The sequence below is a fragment of the Cavia porcellus genome, unplaced genomic scaffold (assembly GCF_034190915.1).
Source record: "Cavia porcellus strain 051 isolate PalLab524CR breed Dunkin Hartley unplaced genomic scaffold, mCavPor4.1 scaffold_22, whole genome shotgun sequence".
NCBI classification, from domain to species: domain Eukaryota; kingdom Metazoa; phylum Chordata; class Mammalia; order Rodentia; family Caviidae; genus Cavia; species Cavia porcellus.
In genome coordinates, this window is record NW_026947505.1 from 24416434 (window position 1) to 24439352 (window position 22919).

The 22919-nt window shown below is 37.4% G+C and overlaps 1 protein-coding gene across 1 annotated transcript in view; it reads right to left on the bottom strand.

Annotated features, from left to right (window-relative positions):
* The window catches only part of Nox3 (NADPH oxidase 3), a 63580-nt gene that overhangs the window by 39274 nt on the left and 1387 nt on the right, over positions 1–22919 (bottom strand). Inside the window, exons 4-5 of the mRNA XM_063233358.1 lie at positions 22306–22390; positions 8785–8930 (exon numbers count right to left, since the gene is read on the bottom strand). Of these exons, the coding sequence (XP_063089428.1) occupies positions 8785–8930; positions 22306–22390 (231 nt within the window). The remainder of the gene's footprint in view (positions 1–8784; positions 8931–22305; positions 22391–22919) is intronic.

A 22919-nucleotide genomic window follows, 5' to 3' on the forward strand; every position in this document is an offset into this window, starting at 1 on the left:
AAGGACCATGACTTGCATTTCTTTCATACTACTCAGGGGGCCTGAAATATGGCTTGGTAAATCCTGGTGATCAATAAAGGTACAGCTATTCTTGCCTTGTGAATAGTTCCAAAAGGCCAGAATTCTGATCCCTGCATGCAAAGGTCACTTAAATAGCCTTTTCAAATATGAATCATAAAAAATTTTGTTTTTATGGTGAATTTCCCATATTCATGCCTAGTCATTAGCATCCACACTTTGTGCTACTATCAATGAGCTGACCATGAGCTCAATCAACGTGCACTATATCTTTTGTCAGTAAAACTTCATTAATTTGGGCTGCTTTGAAATCTGGAGGTAATTTGGACAAGGACTTCTCCACTGTTTATTTTTCTTTGTAGAGAAAAAAATGGAAATAAAATTGAAAGGAGTATGTCTCAAACCATTTAAAAGATTTTTTGCAAGTACACTCAGGCATTTTAGAGATCCATTTACAACATATGATGTGCTAATTTCAAAACATTCTTCTTTGACTGTTAAAGCAAATCTTCACTTTTTTCCCAAGCAAAGCATTTATAGACTAGTTTGAGTTGCAATGAATCCTCTCTGAAGCAATCCCAATGCATCTCTTTTGAAATGCTCTGTAATGTACACTTCGTTATTGATACTCATCTCTCTCCAAATACCCCAAATTAGATGGTTTTCTGAACTTAATTAGTACTTACATAGTATACTGCTTCTAAAATTTTGAAATAATTCTGCTGGGAGTAGCTTAATTATATTGTTCAATTGCTTTAAAAGTTATTTATGATAAATACTGCTTATTATATAGTCTCTTCATAATGTTGAAATTGATTCTTGGGCCTGTGTATCTATGAATTTCCAATGCGTTCACAGGGAACAGCATTAACTCCAATAGGTGCCCAGAAAAACGCTTTGACTCAAGTAAGTGACAACAGGGCATTCCCACATGCTTGGGGCATTTGTAGCTTTGATTTATAACTGTGAAAATTGCCCTTCTAATTGCTGTCAGTTAAGAAAAGGTAGCTCTACTTGATCAATGGCCTCATATTGAAAATCATCCTGGGATAATTAGGAATTTGACAGGGATGAATCTCCCCCAAAAGACTTTGGATTTTCTTCTATCAAGGAAAGCTCTTTGAGAAACTGACCCTTTTACAATGATAGCCCAGATAATAATGGACAGATGTCTGTTGTTGAAGCATATTGTCTTAAGGCTTTATTTGGGCACTATAGGTTTTTATTTTATTTTTTTTTTTTTTTTTTTTTATTTAAGAGGAAAAAGAGAAAAACACAAAACAAGACAAAGCAGTGTAAGGTTACACATAATACAGAACTACAAAAAATAAAAAAAATAAAAAAAAATAAAAAAATAAAAAATAAAAAAAAATAAAAAAAAAATAAAAAAAAAATAAAAAAAAAATAAACATAACAGTAAGAAATCACCTGTTAATAGATTACATAATATCATCTTGGAAATAGTTGCTCAAATCACAGTATCAAAGAATACAAAGTAGACATTCAAACGGAGAGACTGCAAACAGCTGTGTTCAATGATCCAAAAACATTAATATAGTCAGCTATTTAACATCCCTAAACACACTTGTTGTTATATCCGTTAGAGCTCTTTTTTTTTTCCCTCCCTCTCTTTTTTATAACAAAATTTACACATTTTGGATTTTATTACTCCTCAGTTCTCATTACTCTCTTGGGGGGGAGATAATAAAGTCAAATATGGCAAAACAAAGCTGTAAGTCCAAACCAAGGATAGACATAGCACATGATGTAGAACAGAGTACAAGGTCATCAACAATGGTTATCAACATTGTCTCTTGTTTCCTTAAAAGGAATTGTCTATCTCATTAGATATTATAAAGTTGGACAAAACAGTGGAGAACAAGACCAATAAAACTTAGGCATTGTGAACATTGCAGGACTTCCAAAGGAGACAATAGTCAAACCAGAATGGGCATCTTTGTGAATCTTATTGCCTTCAAATTAGTTGCCTATACCTTCAAACTTGCTACTGTCGCACAGAATGGAACAGAGTCTAATCAGTCAAAACAAGATCTTGGGAGTATTACAGGACTTCAAAACAAGTTAATAGGAGATCAAAAAGAGTTACTACTATATATCCTAATTTTTTAAGTTTTTCCCTTAATTAAAATAAACATAAGAAATAGCTAAATAATTTTTTTTAAAGAATAGTAGTTACCATAGTGTCTGTCTTTTTCCTTAAAATATTTGGATAAAACTTCATATACTATAGCTTCAAATATTTCCATATCAAAAAGCCCAGAGTAAAGCCTTTCTAATTAATAAGTGAAAATTTTATAAGGCTTCAAGGCCACATAATGGGGAATCATGATTATCACATATTTTTATATATTTGAATCATTACTTACATTAGGGAAACTATTCGGTATTCATACATGCGAGATTGATTTATTTCACTTATGAGTATGGTCTCAAGCTGCGCCCATTTATTGATAAATATCTCAATGCAATCCTTCTTTATAGCTGAATAATACTCCATTGTATAGAAATACCACAACTTTTTTATCCATTCCTCAGTTGATGGACACTTGGGTTGTTTCCAAGATCTGGCGATTACAAATTGTGCTGCTATAAACATAGGTGCACATATATCCCTGTGGTATGATGCTTTCAGTTCTTCTGGGAATATGCCTAGAAGTGGAATAGCTGGAATAAATGGGATTTCCAATCCCAACTTTTTGAGAAACCTCCAGACAGATCTCCACAAAGGCTGTACCAGTCTACACTCCCACCAACAGTGCAGGAGAGTTCCTTTTTCCCCACAGCCTCTCCAGCATTTGTTGTTGTTGGTTTTCTTGATCCTGGCCATTCTTTCAGGAGTGAGATGGTATCTCAGTGTGGTTTTAATTTGCATTTCTCTAATGGCCAATGATGATGAGCATTTTTTCATGTATTTATTTGCCATTTGCATTTCTTCATCTGAGAATTGCGTATTCATCTCAGATGCCCATTTTTGGATTGGATCTTTGAATTTTGAAGGTCTGAGTTTTTTTAATTCTTTATATGTTTTAGACAAGAGGCCCTTGTCTGAGAGAGAGTTCACTAAAATCTTTTCCCAGTTTGTGGGTTTTCTTTTCACTATGCTGGAGATTTCTTTTGACATGCAAAAACTTTTTAATAAGAAGAGGTCCCAGTTATTGATTCTGGGAAGTATTTCCCGTGCAGTTTGAGTCCTATTCATGAATTCTCTACCTACTCCTATGCCTCCAAGGTTTCTACCCAATTTGTCTTCCAATAGATTTAGCGTTTCTGTTTTAATATTCAGATCTTTGACCCATTTAGATTTTAATTTAGTACATGGTGATAGACATGGGTCTAGCTTTAGTTTTCGGCAAATGGAGAGCCAGTTTTTCCAGCACCATTTATTAAAGAGACTGTCGTTCTTCCAGTGAACCTGCTTGGCTCCTTTATCGAAGATAAGGTGGTTGAGTGTGTTTGTAGTTGTGGTTGTATCTTCTAATCTATTCCATTGATCTTCAGCTCTGTTTTGATTCCAATACCATGTTGATTTTACTACTGTTGCTTTGTAGTATAATTTCAAGTCAGGGATTGTGATGCCTCCTGCTTTGTCTTTGCTGCTTAGAATTGCTTTTGCGATTCTAGGTCTCTTCTGGTTCCAGATGAAATTTAGGAGTGATTTCTCTAGATCTATAAGGTATGTTGATGGTATTTCTATTGGGATTGCATTGAATCTGTATAAGAGTTTTGGGAGAATGGCCATCTTCACAATGTTTGTTCTTCCTATCCATGAGCAAGGGATGTCTTTCCATTTTCTGAGATCATCTTCAATTTCCTTTTTCAGTGTAATATAGTTTTCACTGTATAAGTCTTTCACTTCTTTTGTAAGAGTAATTCCTAAATATTTCATTTTTTTGCTTGCTAATGTGAATAGACCAGTTTCCCTTATTTCCCTCTCTGTGGTTTTGTTGTTTGTGTATAGGAATGCTATTGATTTCTGAGTATTGATTTTGTATCCAGCCACATTACTGAATTTATTTATTGTATCTAAGAGTCTTTCAATGGAGCTTAGGGGGTCTTCTATGTAGAGTATCATGTCATCTGCAAACAATGACAACTTAACTTCTTCTTTTCCTATCTTTACCCCTTTTATTTCTCTTTCTTGCCTAATTGCTCTGGCTAGTACTTCCAGTACTATATTAAATAGGAGTGGTGATAAAGGACATCCTTGTCTTGTGCCTGATTTTAAAGTAAAGGCTTTCAATTTTTGGCCATTTAGTATGATGCTGGCTGTTGGTTTGTCATAAATGGCCTTTATTATATTGAGGTAAAGACCATCTATTCCAATTTTCTGTAGAGTTTTTATCATGAATAAATGTTGGACCTTATCGAAGGCTTTTTCTGCATCTATAGAAATGATCATGTGATTCTTATTTTTGGCTTTATTGATATGGTGAATTACATTTATTGATTTGCGTATGTTGAACCATCCTTGCATTCCTGGGATGAATCCCACTTGGTCATGGTGTATAATCTTCTTGATGATTTGCTGGATCCTATTTGCCAATATTTTATTGAGGATTTTTGCATCTGTGTTCATTAGGGAGATCGGTCTATAGTTCTCTTTTTTAGTTGGGTCTTTCTCAGGTTTTGGTACTAGAGTGATATTTGCTTCCAGGAATGACTTAGGCAGGATTGCTTCCCTTTCAATTTCATTGAATAGTTTGAGGAGTGTCGGCATTAGGTCTTCTTTGTATTTCTTGTAGAATTCTGCAGTGAATCCATCTGGGCCTGGGCTCTTCTTGGTGGGTAAGGACTTAATTACATTTTCAATTTCAGTAACCGAGATTGGGTTATTCAACAGTTTTACATCCTCTTGATCTAGCTTTGGCACTTCATATGCTTCTAAGAAACTGTCTATTTCTTCTGTGTTATCAAACTTTTGAGAGTAGAGGTTTTCAAAATAGGTGTTGATGATCTTCTGTATTTCTATTGGGTCTGTAGTGACTTCTCCTTTTTCATTTCTTATTGCATGAATTTGAGCTTTTTCTTCCCTTTTTTTAATAAGGTTGGCTAGGGGCTTATCGATTTTATTTATTCTTTCAAAGAACCAACTCTTTGATTTGTTGATCCTTTGGATTGTTTTCTTAGTCTCTATTGCATTGATTTCTGCTCTGATTTTTATAATTTCCTCTCTTCTTTTGGCTTTGGGCTTGACTTGCTCTTCCTTTTCTAGCTGTTTGAGGTGTAGCATCAAGTTATTTATTTGTATTCGTTCTGTTTTCCTGATGTGGGAACTCAGTGCAATAAATTTTCCTCTCAGAACGGCTTTCATTGTATCCCACAGATTCCGGTAAGTTGTATCTGCATTTTCATTTTCTTTTAGGTATTGTTTGATTTCTTCTTTAATTTCTTCTGTGACCCACTGATTACTCAAGAGTGTGTTATTCAGTTTCCATGTGTTTGTGGGATTTTTGCGGTATCTTTTATCATTAATTTCTAATTTCAGAGCGCTGTGATCCGATAACATGCAAGGGATGATTTCAGCTCTTTTGCACTTGTTTAAATATGTTTTATGAGCTAATATATGGTCTATTTTAGAAAATGATCCATGTACTGCTGAGAAGAATGTGTATTCTGATGTTGTTGGGTGGAACATTCTGTATATGTCTATCAAACCCATTTGTTCACAGGTATGATTCAGTTCTGTTATTTCTTTACTCATTTTCTGTCTGGTCGATCTGTCCCTTGGTGTCAATGGCGTATTAAGGTCTCCCGTTACAATTGTGTTACTGATAATTTGAGTTTTCATTTCTGTTAATAATTGTTTTATATAACTGGGCGCTCTGGAGTTTGGTGCGTATATATTTAAGATAGTTATCTCTTCCTCTTGGAGTTTTCCCCTTACGAGTATGTAGTGACCTTCTTTGTCCTTTATGGTCATTGTTGGTTTAAAGTTCACGTTGTCTGCAAACAGAATGGCTACTCCTGCCTTTTTTTGGATTCCTGCTGCATGAAGAATTGTTTTCCATCCTTTGACTTTCAGTCTGTGAGTATCCTTCTGGGTTAGATGGGTTTCCTGTAAACAGCATATGGTTGGATTTTGTTTCTTGATCCATTCTGCTAGTCTGTTTCTTTTGATTGGTGCATTGAGACCATTTACATTAATGGTTATTACTGTTAAATGTTGTTTAATTGTAGGATTCTTATCTCTCTGCTGTTGCATCTTTATCTTTCTGTTCTGTTTAATTATTTGCTTTGCTTAGTGGTTTTTTCCTTTGTGTATCTAAACTGTCTTTCAATATTTTTTGCAGGGTTGGTTTGGTGTTCATGAAGTTCTTCAGCTGTTCTTTGTCATGGAAGTTTCGTATTTCACCATCTATTTTAAATGATAGTGTTGCAGGATATATCAGTCTAGGTTGGAAATCATTTTGCTTTAGGATCTGGAATACTTCACTCCATGCTCTTCTTGACTTTATTGTTTGTGCTGAGAAGTCTGCTGTGATTCTGATAGGTTTTCCTTTATAAGTGATCTGTCTTTTCTCTCTGACAGCTTTTAATAATCTATTCTTGTGTTGGATTTCTGGGATGGTGATTATTATATGTCTGGGTGTAGTTTTATTTTGGTTATGACTATTTGGAGTTCTATATGCTTCACTGATCCTGATGTCAGTTTCTGATCTCATGCTTGGGAAGTTTTCAGCTATTGCTTCTCTAAATATCCTCTTGATATCCTTTATGTTGTCTCCTTCTTTTTCATTAATCCCTATCATTCTTATGTTATTCTTCTTTGCATCATCTTGCAGTTGTTGAATTGTTATTTCCTGATTCCTTGTTATTTTTAAAAGATCTTTCCTTTCCTGTTCACTTGCTGCAATCCTGTCTTCAAGGTCTGAAATTCTGTCTTCACTTTCATTAAGGCGGTTTTTACAACTTTCAGTGGAGTTTTTTATTTCCTGTATATCTCTGTGCATCTGCATTATGTATTCTGTTTGTTTCTTATATTGCTCGTCTAGGGATTCTATCTTTTTGTTTAATTCCTCCAATTTTTTATCTGTGTTTTCTTTAGATATATTTAGAATCTCTTTCATTTCTTTTATCATTTCTTCTTTTATCTGAGAAATTATTTCGAGTTTGAATTTCTTTAAAGCTTCCTGGAGTTGCTTGTCAACTTCAGTAGCTATTGTGTCTAATATATGAGGAGGATGGGATATATTTTCTTCTAAATACACTTCTCCTAGGGTTTCCTGAGTTGGGCTGGAGGTTTGAGGTTGTAATTTGGTCTTTCGTTTTGTCATTTTCCTATATTTCTGTGTTTCAAGTGTTATTTGAAAGCCTCCTCAGGATCTGTTGAAAATCCCCTTCTATGTTTGCAGCTACTGAGACTCTGGCACCCCTCTACCCCAGGCCATTGGGCCTGCAGAACCAATGGCCCTTCTCTGCTTGATCAGAACTCCGCGGTTCCAGACAAGCTGGGCCTCAGGGACACTGTGCACCCACCTGCCCCTTGGTAGATCCACAGCTCTTGGATCGCAGCCGGGTTAGGGTACTCACCACAGACCGCAGTGCCTCAGGAGCCTGTGATCCCTCCCTGCTGGCAGAGATATCCACAAACCTCCAGACAAAGGAAGGGCCTCCTGCGGGCACTCCGGATCTACCCCGCTCCTCCTCTGCACGCAGATGGCTATGCGCGGCTGGGCTCAGGCCGAGGTGCCTCAGGAACCCGGGACCCCTCCTCCTCCAGACAAAGGAAGGGGCCTCTGCAGGCGGCTCCGGGTCCGCGCAGCTCCTCCTCCGCACACCGACGGCCAGGCGCGGCTGGGTAGGGGCCGAGGTGCCCCAGGAACCCGGGACCCCTCCTCCTCCAGACAAAGGACGGGGCCTCTGCAGGCTCTCCGGATCCGCACAGCTCCTCCTCCGCACACCGACGGCCAGGCGCGGCTGGGCACGGGCCGAGGTGCCCCAGGAACCCGGGACCCCTCCTCCTCCAGACAAAGGACGGGGCCTCTGCAGGCGGCTCCGGGTCCGCGCAGCTCCTCCTCCACTACTATAGGTTTTTAAAAACTTGGTCGGTATGCTGTACACATACTCCAAAACAATAGTACAAGCAAAAAAAAAAAAAAAAGACTTAGATCAACTACAAAAAGAAAGCTGTGAATTGACAGAGAGGAATATTCTCATCTCTGAAGAGGGATTTCTGGGGATATATCTTCCTTGCAAGGTCTGTTGCTCTGCGTATATAGAAAATTAGCATTAATGGCGTCACTAGCCATGTAGGTCTTCTCCTGAAATTAGCTTTTTGTCCATTATGAGATTTGGCAAATCCATTATTCACTTGTGCCAAAAAAAAGTAAGGCATAGAAGAAGAGATCCAGAAAACAATTTGCAAATTGAAAATGAGGACATCCATTTTATAAACTCTGGATTTAGATGGCACCTTAGTATTTATGAGTCTAACATCAGTAAAAAAAAAACCTGATCATAAGCTGCTCTTAAAATTTAAAAATATTAGGGCTTTCACAGGTTATTGCATTTCTTAAGTAACACAGATACATTTTCTTAATTAAGTGGCACATATTTTTCTCCTTGTTCATAACCTCTCAGTACAAGGGTTAAAAAAACGGCTTTTAAGGTGAAATTGCTGTTAACATTTGAAAAAAAACTCTCCAGCTTGTTGTTGAAAGTTTTTGCAGTCTATTGTTTGTGATGAAAGAATGGGAAGAGGAAAGAGTTTTCAGAAGGGTAACTAGTTAACATGCAGGAGCTCACCATGTGGAGGGTTCGGACAGGATTGAGGTAACTCTCATTTGGAGTGCTGCCCAGTTTGGACAGTGCAGCCACAAGTCCCGGGGCGTCCTCTGACTGGCTCCAGTGGAAGCGTTCCAGGTTGAACAAATGTGCCACAGTGTGGATGGCTAAGGATGAGGAGACAACATGAGACAGGGACCATATGGATTTTGTTCTTTGTAGTTACTCAAAAATACTGTGTCATTGTGTTAATGTTTCTCTGTTCTGCTTTTTGTAATCTCCAAGGAAAAGTGATTTATTTGTGCCTCTATTCCAGTGTCTTGGTTGAAGTGGATCAAGTACTTCTGAACATCGTGTATGACTCAATACATTCATTTTAATTATATTAAGAACTGTAACTTACAATTCATCATAATTTAATTCTAAGCATATAATCATTCTGGAAGTCAAATAAGTCTTATGATATGACAATGCAGTAATCTATGAGATATAATTCTTAGGTAAAGAAAATATATAGATATAGCTGTAAATACAGAATTTCTTTAAGGCCGAAAGCATTATGCGAGTACACTGCACATCATATACATTGATATACACACATAAATATGATATATCATTGACACTAAGAAAATACTGTTTTGTTCTTTTTCAGATCTTGTATTTTCTGTTCTTTGCTGTACACATTGTTAGTATATATGTATATATATGGCTACACATCAATGTATACACATATTTGCACATGCTATTCCTTTTGTACTGAAATAAGCAAGTATTTGTGGCACTAAAAACCTTTTCTATATTCTTTTGAAATAAAATGCTTTTTAGTTCTGAGAATTGGTGCCATTTGAACTCTGGATGGAGAGAAAAGGCTCACAAAGCATCACCTACCCTGAGGACTCTGTGTCTGATGTCAGGACTTTCCTGACTTGTGAAATCTGTTGGGAAGATTGTGGTCACAACAGCTAGACCATCATTGCTATTGCTTTGGCGTTCCTGCTGGGTGCCCAGGTGATGGCGGCCACTGGGATCAGACTAAACAGTGAACTGAAGTGTGAACTCTATTACCCAGGGTACAGATTATTTCACAGCTGATTTCCTCTCCTCTTCCTCCTTCGTTCTTTCTTTCTCTCCTCTTCCTCCCTCTTTCTCTTCATCACTTTCTACTTCTTGTTCCTCTTCATGTCTTTCTAATTTGCTTTTCCTTTTCCTCTTCTTTCTCTGCTCCTTTTCTTTCTCCTTTTTCTTCTTCTACCTCCCCTTCCTTCTGATTTTTCCTCCCCTCCCCTCCTTCATTCTTCTCTCCCTCTTTCCCCTCTACTTCCTCTTCCTTCTTTTACTCCTACAGTTCTTATTACGTTTTTTTTTTATTTTGAAGAGAATAAAACCAAATGTGACAAAACAAAATAGTCAGTCAAAACAAAAGGATGGACATAGTACATGATGTAGAAACAAAATACAAGGTGATCAACAATGGTTACCATAATGCCTCTTGTTATCTTCAAAAGAATTAGCCATATCATCAGGTATAATAAAATTGAACAAAACAGTACAAAACAAAACCAATACAAATGAAACATTGGAGACATTACAGGACCTTCAAAAGAAGGTCATAGTCACAGCAGAATGGGTATCACAGTGAATCTTATTGTCTTCAAAGTAGTTGCACATACTCTCAGACTTAATACTATCAAACAAAACAGAATAGAATAAAATCAGTCAAAACAAGACAGTGAAAGCAACACAGGACTTCAAATCAAGTTAATAGGAAATTAAAAATGGGTACCATAATATATCCTGCTATCTTTGGAATTGCTGTCCATGCCATCAAATCCAATACAAGAAGACAAACGAACAGGTAAAACCGAACTAAACAGAATGATGAAAACAATATGGGTTTCAAATCATGATAATAGACTAACAATGTCCACTGCCTTTCCTTTTTAGACAATTCCACCCCTTTCACTTTCACAGGGTGCATTGCACATTTTGCATACCATTAACTCCTTTAGTTTTTATATTAGGGAGGCAGCCTGCTACCCATCTAAGTGATTCTGGACCTTTTTACCCCTGAGCATGATCTCAAGTTGTATCCATTTACCTCAAGAGGAGCCTCAAGAAGAGCTTCAAGGTTTTCTTTGTTTATAGTTGAGTGGTTTTCCATTGTATAAAAGTGTTATGGATTTCTAGCCAATCTGCAGCTGATGGGCAAGCTACCCCCACTTTTATCTAGTTCCCTGTCACACAGGGCATTGTTTTCTCATCTTTGACTTTCAGTCTATAAACCCTCTTTTGGGTTAATTGTATTTCTTATAAACAGCATATTGATGGACCCTATCTTCTGATCCACTCTGTGTTTCTTTTCATTAGTGTATTGAGGTTATCCATGTTAGCGATTATGGCCAACCTTCTCTTCCTCATCTCTGCCATGTTATTTTTCTACCATTGGTTGTTTACTTTTCCCCTCCATTCCACTGTCTTCCCTGTTCAGTGAGCCTCCTCTGCCTCTGGCCCTGAACCCATGGTCTTTTCTCTCTCTCTCTAGAATGTCTTTCAGTATTTTTTGTAGGCTTGGTGTGGTGGTCATGAACGCCTCCAGTTCCTCTTTGTCCTGGAAGTATCTTGTTTCTCCATTAATTTTGAGAGATAGTTTTGCAGGATACAGCAACCTCGGTTGGAGGTTATTTTATTTCAGGACTTGGAATACTTCATTCCAAGCTCTTCTTGATGAGATGGTTTGTGTTGAGAGGTCTGCTGTGATTCTGATGGGTTTTCTTTTATAGGTGATTTCTTTCTTTTCTCTGACAGCTTTTAATATTCTGTTCTTTTGTTGAATTTCTGGGATCTTGATTATTGTATGTCTGGGTGTAGACTCCTTTTGGTTATAGCTGGCTGGAGTTCTGTATGCCTCATATTCTTGAATATCATTTCCTTTTCGTATACTTGGAAAGTTCTCTTTAATTATTTCTGTAAATAGCCTTTGTATTTCATTTGTGTTTACCTCTGCTTCTTCACTCATGTTTTTATTCTTAAGTTATAGATCCTCTGTCATCTTCTAGCTTTTGGATTGTCACTTCCTGGTTCCTTGTTATTTTTAAGAGATCTCTTTTCACAATCACAAACTGCAAAACTGTCTTCAAGGTTTGATAGTCTATCTTTAGTTTCTTTCAAGCAGTTTTGCCAGCTTTCAATGGAGTTTTTAATTTCCTGATAGTCTCTTTGTTTTTGTTTCATGTGTTCTAAATTTTTGTTTTGTTTCATGTGTTCTAAATTTTTAAAATATTCTTCATTAAAGGTTTCCCTCCATTTTCTATGCTCCTCTATTCTTTCATCTGTGTCTTCTTTAGAGGTGGTTAGCAATTCTTTTATTATGTTTCTCATATCTTCTTTTACCTGTAATAGTATTTCTGTTCTAAGTTCTTTTATAGCTTCATGGAGTTGTTTCTTTATTTCAGTTGCTGTTGCTTCAAAAACTGTAGATGTGCAACTCCCAATCTCTTCTGTGTTTACATCTCCTGGACTAGTACTGCTTGGATTGGAGACCAGAGACTGCCTTTTGCTTCTTCCTCTTGTTATGTTCCTGGTTTTCTTCTGGACAAGTGGATAGCAGCGTCCCTGGCACTTCCTGTATTGGTTATAATTACTCTGAAGTGTGTTGGGTAGGTATTTCTGCTGTTTGCTGCTTTCCCCAGTGTGCTGGTGGCTACTGCAGTGTAAGCAGGGGCAGGGCAGGCTGGTCCCTCCCTTCTGAGCTGGTTAACCACAAGAAGTCTTCACCACATTAGTGTGCATCAGGCAGGTGGGGTTGGTTAGGGATAGCTTTAGGGAAACCTCAGCAGTGGCTATTGGACTGTGCAGAGGGGTGGGACTCAGTCTAAGCAATTTCCACCAGTCTGCTCTGAGCTAGGAGTGCTGAACAAAGCTGTCTGCAGTTCTGTCTTCAGGCTTATCCTAACCAACTCCAAAATGGCACCCAGTCTATCTCCCACTCCCACATGAGTCTATCTCCCAGTCTGTCTCCTGCTCCCAAATGAGTTCCACACATTCACCTCCAGCCAGTGCAGTTCTCTGGTTTGCTGCTCCCTTCCACCACTGGGTCTCCCTGCCAAGGCCTTTGGGCTTGCTAACCGCCAGCTTCACTGTGCCCATGCATCTCCGGGCTCCAACAGTGCTTTTGGCATGGAGGTTCTGGCTCTGGTGAAAGTGCTGCCAGCCACTCCCTTCTTCTGTTTAAGTTTTTCTTTTTGTTTTCTTTTTTTTTTATTCTCTCAGTGCATTTCAGTTCTCACTTTAGTTTCTTCCTGGGTTGAGGGAGCCTACTACTTTTCTTCTGGTCTTCTCCAGAATGCTATATTCCAGCATCTGGTCTGTTTCTCTTAAAAAGAGAACTCTTTGAGAGAACTCTGCTGCTTATTGTTCCTCCATCTTTCCAGACCTTCCTCCTTCTTTTTCTCCTTTTTATTCTTCTTTCTGTACCCACATTGAGAAGTAGCAGGGCCAACTATTATTATTATCTACACATGTTATGGGTGGGTTATAGAATTTTCCATGACTGTTCACTTTGGGGGTAAAATATGGAGTAAGGAAAGAAAAATAGGACCACCAGAAACTTATAATAATATTTGTGTTATTTTGGTCCCTGTAGACCTAGCTACATATTTATTTAGAAATCCCATTTTTCTTCTAGCAGAATTTTTCTCATTGTCACTTGTGTTGTTTCTATCAGAACCAGTCCACATTCTGCTTTGCAAGATTGTACTAATTCTTTAAGACCTAATTCAGAAGTTGTGTTCTGCCACACATTTGTTAATTTCATAGGCAAATGTGGCACTTTGATTATAGCATTTCTCAGAAATTATGAGTATTCATTTATATTTGCATGACCCCAATAGAGTTTTGATTCCTCAAGACTTACTCATCCTTGGAACCTCAGTCCCTCACACATTGCTTATCATCAGTATGTATGTAATAATTATTTGCTGAGAGACTGTAAAATCACAGAAAATAAGAAGGATAATAAAGGGTCTAGAAACCAATTTATTTAACATAGTTTGGATATATATATATATATATATATATATATATATATACACACACAATCAAGTGAAGCATACTTTTAGTTGAATCTCACCAAAAGCAAAGAGCATGATAGAATTTTTCCTTCTGTGATGTTTACAGCTGCCTTGAGTGAGGCTCATACCCAACAGATTGTGTATTTTTTCCTTAGATGCTGCTATGGTTTGGTTGCATTTGTTTCTTAGGGGTTTGTAAGTAGAAGTGTGGCCAGCAACGTGTTAAAGTTGAGAAATGGTGAAACCTTTCAGAAGTAGGTCTAATGGGAGGTCCTTGCTTGCCCTTCCCTGTGTTCTGGTTTTAAATCTCATTTCGTGGCCTCTCCCTCTCATTGTGATGTAGCCATAGTGCTGCCTACCAGGATGTGATTCAGTCATCCAGGTCCTAACCAGTCCTGGGTCATACTGTTTGGCATTTCCTCCAAAATTATGAGATAAAAAACATTTCTTTTCCTTATAAAATACTCATCCTATGATTTAATATCATCTTATTTTGAAATCCCACCAAGCTTTTGTTCTTCTGTCTCCATCGGTTTTATCATGTTGTATCTTATTGGATTTTATTATACGTGACAGTATAAACAAAATTTTTATGGACAAGGAGATAATATACTAACCATTGTTCATTTTCTCTTAGTTGGTTCTGAATACCCTGTAATACTTTCATTCTCTTGAATGGTTTACACTGTCATGTTATGTTTGATATTATAGTATATGAAGATATACTCAAATATTTCAAGGAAAGAGACATTATAGTAGCTACTGTTATGTCAGGTTGTCTTGTAGTGAAACACTATGTTGCTTAAATTGTTTTGCTCTGACCTGTGTTGTTATGTCCTCTTTATCTCAATCTTTTTTTAAAGATAAAAATAAAAATAAAATACTCAGCCTGAATTATGGCTTTATAATTATGGAAAATGGATGAATACAAGTAATTTTGTCAACAGACACAGCCATGCATAGCAAGGATTGCCTTGTTTAGTCCAGTATCCACAAAGCTAGAAAATAGTTACTTCCAATACAATATATATAAAATGGGAAATGTTTGCTAAATTGAACACAAGCATTGTTCACCAGTATTTCTAATTGCTATTTTCTAAAATTGTCTCAAGCTTGTTACAAAATAAAATATCTTATAGATAACAAAACTTGAATGCTTAGTATATATCAGGCACTATTATAAATACTTTAGGTATAATCTTCAAGTATTAGTAGACTACTGTTTACAAAGTTAATGGTGAAGGTAAGTTAAAACTGTTTATTGACTTCAGAGCCCAGGAATTGATATTAAGGGTGAGGTGATTATTTTGATTAATTAAAAATTAGTATATCTTATTATGTACTCAAAAGTAGTTTCTGATATGAACTTAGATGAAATTCTTTGAATGACCATCTTGAAATCTTTAACATAGAATTGAACTTAAGTTAATGACTGATCAGGGCCTCTGAAGTTCTCGTTGGTTGACATAAATGTTTCTTTCATTCTGCCTTCTCACCCCCATGCCTTTTGCTCCTAGCTTCCTTCGATTTGCCCCATGGACTAAAGCTTTCCACACAAGAATCAGAACTGTTCCCATTATACAGGGTTGGAAACTATCTTGGTTACTTTGCTTGTTGCTGAAACAAAAATATCCTACATGCAAAGTTAAAGGAGGAAATCTTTAGTTAGATCACAGTTTGTAGAGGTTTCAGTCTATAGGCAGCTGGCTACAAGGCAAGCTGACTTGGCAGAGGGGCATCGCAGAGGAGAAAGGATCCCTGTCAGAGCAGGCACGCGACAGCACAGTAGCAAGCAGCAAGCAATGGTTACAGCAAGACTGCCTTGTGTCCCTTTATATCCATTCAGGATACCTGTCTTTTGGGTAGTGGCATTCACATCCAGGGTGGTCCTTCCCATTATCTATACTCAGAAGATGCTAACTCTATCAGTGGATGTCTTAATTACTTTTCTTGTTGCTGAGACAGAATACCCAACACTCAAAGTTAAAGGAGGAAAGGTTTATTTTGGCTGACAGTTGGTAGAGGTTTCAGTCATGGTTGGTTCCAAGGCAGGGTGGCATGGTAGAGGCATCACAGAAAAGGAACTAGTCCATGGCAAACCAGGGCAGGCAGTAGGCAGCCAGCAGTGAAGTAGCAAGTGGCAAGCAACAAGTGACAAGCAGTGACCCTCTTCCTGTCCCTTTGGCCAGGCTACTCACCCTTAGGGTTCATAGCATTCACATCCAGGATGGGGTAGCCTTAATCTTCGCACCAAACCATGAATCAATCCCAGCATCATATCCTGGATCACAGCAGCACACACCCTAGATCCAGTCACCTCTGAAAAGCTCCACCTAGACCAACTGAGACTTTGGGGGGATATCTAGATAACAGTGGACTAGTTTAATAACCATGTACTCCTACTCCCAGTATCATACAATTTAATACCAGCATCACACACCCTAGAACCAGCCATCTCCCAAAATCCCCACCTATAACTGCATGAGGCTTTGGGGGGACATCTAGATACAAGCCATAACAGAATCTGAGTTTCACATTAAGCTAATAAACTGCTTTACCATTGCATAATTCACGTGTGACAATCAGGAAGAGTATACAGAATAAATTCTCCTTTTTATTATTCTGTTTTATAGCATTCTTCTTCTATGCAATGAGTTGTTGATCACAATCTGTTTTCTGTTAGATTAATTTCCACATAGAATTTGATAATGTTAGACTACATTTAAATATGTGGATTGAATGAACCAAAACACTGAACTATTTGTTTATTCTTATTGCCATGTCTCTCCTAAAAGAGCCGAGAAAACTAATGAAGTAGGATAAAAAAGCCCAAGATGGTTTTCAAGAGGTACCTTTCCAGGGGATATGATGAAGACTATGCTCCTCAGTACTTTTATGTACTTTAAAATTCATCTCTTAGATGTTCCTTCGCTTCAATTTCCTCTATTTTGTTTTGATTTTAAAAGTTACAGGATAAAATACTGGAACATTTTATTTATCTCAGGAATTTTCAGAGTGAGAGCTGCTTATGTTCCTTTCTTTGTCTAAGCATTTTATTTCTATCTTAGATATGAACATAATTTTATTGTGATCTTGTGGCAGAACTAAAGATACCAGACACTAAATCCATGACTCTTGGGACTTGATAATCACCAAAGGAGACATTGTTTTTTCTCTTATTTCAGACATCATATTTTCCATTCTTTCCTGTGGATATTCTAGTCTTTTTTGTACAAATAGCCATACTATCTATGTTGTGGTGACAGTTGCTTTAGAGATGCGATAAAAAAGGTAATGTGGTTTGATTTTTCTCTCTCTTAGTTATCAACATCATTTCATGCCACTAGGTTTAATATGAGTCCGTAGCAGAAAGAATACTGAAGTGGATACATCTTAGTTACCTAATTTCTTCCAGCTTCTGTTTTGTCATCTGTAAAAGGGGTGAGTTGAACAAAATTACAAGGCAATTAAAATATATAGTGAATGTTTAAATTTTTAAAAAATTTTTATGATGAAATACATGTTGCCACTAAGCTCCTTAAAATATTTCCAACTTTGAAATACTTACCTCATCATTCTTGCCACTTTCTGAAAAAGTCCTCTTTATGAATTATTTAGTTATGATATCATGGCCTGATGTCCTGAATTGATTTAAAATATTTAGCTCTCTTGGTCATCTTGACTTTAGAGAAGAATCATAAGTTGCAAGGTGCCACATTTGGTACTAAGGAAGGTGGGGACACATCATGGTGCTTTTATGAGCTTGCCTTTCCATGGAGTGGTACTTAGCATCAACAGTCATAGTAGTTTTTATCACATCTTGTAAAGGTACTCATGCATGCAGCCTTCCAAAACTGCCTCAGAAAGTGGCAAGAATGATGGGATAAATGTGTTTGAAATAAAAGGAAGTATTTTGAGAGGGATTGGTAGCAATGTGTCATAATGTAACAGATTCTTTTTTAATTTAAATATTCACTATATGTTTTGATCACCTTTTGTAAACATCTCAGTTCTATTTCAGCTATTATTTCTGTGAAGTTAACTGGGAATATTTATCACCAAAATGGGATCTGTAGGCTAACATGAAAATAATACAGATGTGAAATTCATGTTTTAATTTTTTTCAATAACAGCATTAGTGTAGATGCTGCCCTTGGTGCCATCAGCTCCTCAGGTGAGCTTACTCTAGTGTCCTAGGGACTTCTCCTGGTACACACTGATGTGTCCTTAGGACAACCCAAGATGTACATTCCTTCACCCGCTTAAATGCGCTAGGTGAAAAAGTGCCATATTTGGATCTTTGTACAGTTTTGTTTTCTCACCAAACTACTTTCAAAAGAGAGCAGCAATCTTGGAAATAGTACAAATACACAGTTAATTGGTGCATGAACTTTTGAGTTCAAATAAGGAGTTTTTAATCGAACAGTGAACCAAAATATCATAAAGTATAAAATTAGAGCCAGTTGTCCTGAAAAAGTTTTTTTCCTTCCCATTTTTCTGGAGATCAAAAGAAACATAATTGAGGGGAACGTTGGAAGTGTGGTCAGTTCTAGCTGTCTCTCTGCTTGTCAGTGATAACAGTCATTTTGGAGTTAGCCACCTCCTAATTAAGCAGCCTTTGGAAACAGGGACCCAGGGACAAGCACTGGCTGTTCTTCTGCAGCCAGAATCTGGCTGAGATTTTCAAATTTGTGCCCTGATTTCTATAGGATGATCCATGATTTTGGTGCCATTGTATCTGTGAATCTTGTCGGACAAGATTGGGGATGGTGCCTTCATGGAAATCCCAGGATCCCAAGAAGAAATGGATATTTGCAATTTTATAGTGATCAGGCCCTGACAAGTTTTGTCTTTGTACCCTTTTTTACTGTAGGGCTTCCAAATCTTAATTTTCTCGGTACTTTTATCCTGAGCTCACTCTTCTCAACCTGCCCTCATTCTGTTTATTGATGTTTGTAAACTAATTTTAGTAACTCATCAGGAACTGCACTCAGGGTAATTGCACACCCCTGAAATCTGACAGGCACAAGCCATGGAATTTGCAGGAAAGAGCTTCCTGGATCACTATTTACAAACTCCTTTGATGGAAACTCGGGTTCAAAGTACTACTTTTCAACTGAAAGATCTTCAAGGTATACTATAGACCAGGGAATCAAAAAAGGTACACATTAGTAAGAATAGGAAGGCTGTGCAACTATGATTTTTGCACCAGTGGGGTTATAGTTCCCCAGAATGATTTATTAGCGGGTGAAGAATGCCCCAGCAGCTCTTATCATAGGCAGGCAAGCAGGAAGGCAGGAAGCCAGAAGAAGGGCTCCTGTCACTGCCTTTTCAGTGATGTCCTTGATTATAGATACCATTGTTTTGCCTCTTCCCTCCTCCTCCCTAGCCTACTTCCCCCAGTCTCTAATTACATCCTTTAATGATCTGGCCAATTAAAGCCTACGGTTCAACTTCTAGGGGAATGGATGAGAAATTAGAGGTTGGCATGCAAACGTCCATGTGGATGCATTTCTTCCAAGGTTACACACCTCTATTAAGTCAGCCGGCTATTTGAAAAGCCGCGTAATGGACAAGGCTAATAAAATAAGTGCAGGGACATTGCAGCTGCTCCCTAGTGAATATGCCAGAAGGACGAAATGTGAAAAGCAAGGTGTATCCATGAGACCAAGGCTTGGCATGTTTTTTTTTTTTTTCCTCCTAAAAGCACAGTTGCCAGCCACATTTCTTAGTTAATGTGAAATGTAATAATTGCTTTGTCAGTGTTTGGGAGAAGCGTAGAGCTCTCTTTCCACACTCCTGCCTTTGCCTGGGATGGAAATCACAGCAGCAGTGCTGGTTGCCATGGAGGTGGGGACCTGCAACATTTTGCTTTCAGATACAGCTCTGAGGGCTCATGGAGCCCCTGGAGATGGTTGGAAACCCTGCAGAGTAGTGGGGGTTCAGGAGGAAGTGGGTTGCAAAGAATTTTTGATGTTCTCCAAGGATTTGTGAGGGAAAGAGGAAGACAGAACATCCTGTTTTCTTCTGCAGCACAATGTACATTTATTGGATGATGGTATTATTTTTAATCACTTTACTCCTCACACTGTTTCATTCTCCCAAAGCTGCTCCCAGCTCCCTGAACAGCTAAAGCAGTTTCTTCTTATACTTTTTCCAGTGATTCTTTGAACTTCTCTTCCCTACTGGCCAAAGCCTTTTCATTCTCAGGTTTGAGCAAATATATTGATGATCTGTTATGTTTCAGGTACCAGGGAAACCAAGACATATGAGGTCTTAGTCCCTGAGACCAAGCAGAGTCTGCAAATTGTCATTCTATGGTAAGAAGTGTGACATGAGCCATAAAAGTCAGGAGTGCACAGAGAGAAGTGGGCTGGGCAATGGTTTCTCTGGATATAGTTCATATCTGATCCAGGAAGGTTGATGAAGGAGAGGTAGAGCATGCTGGGTGAAGGGGACAGAATGAGCAGAGGCACAGAAAGCTCTGGATACACACGCAGTGGGAAAAGCAAGGAGGGTGTGGTGAGAGATGTACTGGGGCAGGGGCAGGGGTTAGGCTGAAAGAATCTGTCATACTGTGGAATTTGGATTTGATCTTATTTGTAATAGCAACAAGTGAATAACTTTATATTCTATAGATATCCAAATAGTTCCAGCTCTAACAATAATCTACACATATCTTTGAGTTAGATAAATTGCATGGCTGCTCTTTAATTCCACAAAGGACATAAGGAACTTAATTTAGATCACACAATAGTAGCAAGGCTATAATAAGACTTGATCATCCGGTTCTAGACAACTGTGGCCCACACTTAATTGTACTCCATCCTAAAATACTGACCACACTAGTGTCAGAAGGCTATAAGCTCTATCAGAGTATATTGCATATGGGAAATATTCAATAGATTAATAATTTACTGATGCATTTATACTATTGATATATGATTACACATAAAGAAATATACATACATATAAAAGAAAAATATTCTAGAAAACATATTTTCCTTTATTCATTACTTCATTTCTGATGTGTTTTGATGGCAGTCCCATCTTCTCTATACTGTTTTTACGACTTTCTCTTAGAGTCTGATTCTGCCTTTAAGCTATTCTATGATGAAAATAATCTTGTTATTTTGCTGTGCTATGCCACTCCTTTTAATGCAAAATGAAGGATTCTTGAGACTTTTAAAGAAGACCTAGAGGTTCTTCGAATTTCTTCTCTGATGAGCCTTCCTAGGAGCATTCTGTTCTCTACTTGGAACTACTTATAAGGAAAAGAAAGGACTCTACACCCTTGGGGTACTCTAATTCTAATTTCGGGTAATTTTTGAGATTTGGAAAAGGCCTACATTGCTGAACTAAAGTCTAGTTCCCTGGGGTCCCATGCCTTAGGTTTCACTCACCCCCAGAGCCTCTTGTCACACTGTCCTAATTCTGGGACAAGAGGGGAAGCTGCTTTGGCCTTTGGCCTTTACCCTTCAGTTGCTTCTCTGGAGGACATCATGTCTTTTTTACCCCAGCTTCTTAACAAACTGCAAAGACCTTCTGCAAAGCACTTCTTGAGTTTGTTTAATCTGATACTGAAGACAGTCAGTGGGGAGAATCCTCCCCTCATGTCTCACTGCACACCCAAAGTTGTGTTAATTGGCACTTGGGCACCGTCTGTCATGTCTTGTTGCTTAATTAAATTCACATTTGTTTTGAGTGTTCCTTTTACTCCGCTATTTTTTTATGCATGAAAGGATAAAAAACAAGTGAGGAAAACATTTTATAGTTAAATTAGTTTGAGGAAAACAGTCCTGAATCATAACCTTTTGTCATTGTGATAGTCTTTTATTTCAATGTCTTTGCTTTCCAAATAAACCATAAGCCAGTTGGTCACTGTCCCTTTTTTGTTCTAGTACTAACTCTCCTTAGCCTTGGATGCTAATTTCTACTGCCTTCTTGAGTTAGAAATATAATAATAACAAAAACGCTTTATATGCCAATAAAGATTCATATATTTTCAATACCCTCTTATATCCAATAACTCAATACTACTCAGAATCTAATTCAAATGATCTTTCTTTTCTTTTTACTGTCCCTGAAACCATTTGATAGTCCTTCTCCTATGGTTATAAGTGAGATTTGGAGCATGGATCAACTTTATTTCTGATGTCAATTATATTGAATAACAAAATGTTCATTTTTCAAGTAGATATTTATCATTGTATTATTAATTAACCAAATTATTCACAAATGATAAGGAAATTTCATCAACTTTACTAGGTTAAATTGAGGGCTTGGGATGGAAAAATGTATAAATGTATAAATTGCAAATTGAAAAACCCATTTGTATAAGGTTTATGTGGTCAGATGAAAGATGAAAGTTTCTTTTACCTGCAGGTGAGATTTGAGAGAGGAAATTAAGACAGTTTTATAAAGTTTGCCATTAAATATTATAAAACCCATTATGCAATTAATGAGTACTTACTTGCATTAACAGCTATGCCATAGGCGACTAGCTTGTGGAATTTGAGATTTTTGTCTAGTTGCCTCCTCCAAGGTCCCTTACAGCACTAGAGTAACAAGAAATGAATAGAAGTCTTATTTAGGAGGCAATCACAATGACAAGAGCATCATGAAAATTAAGGGATCTCTGCCTTTAGAGACTCTGCTTCTAAAGAGTGAGGCTGCAGGATATAAAAGTCAGTGACAACTAGGCAAACAGCAAAATAAAATGTTACTATTATACTTAATGTCCTGAAATTTCAATTTGATAAAAATAATTGACTTGGTAAGTCGCTGGCTATAACTCAAAACTTTGGAATAAGCTTAGTGTCTACTCTTACTCAGCTTCTTTAGAAGATGATGAACATTATCCTCATCTGTGTGTTTAACATAATCTATGACTCATTCTTATTATCCAAAAAAGGTTCTATGCGTATCTATAGTATCTGATATTCATACAAATCATAATTATATAATAAATTGTAACATCTAGTAAAGATTGTTCAAGTTTTATTTTCTGTATATTATTCTGTTTAACAGGAAATGCAAGTAAGTATAGTAAAACTGATACAAGTAGAAAATGTCCCATTACTACTG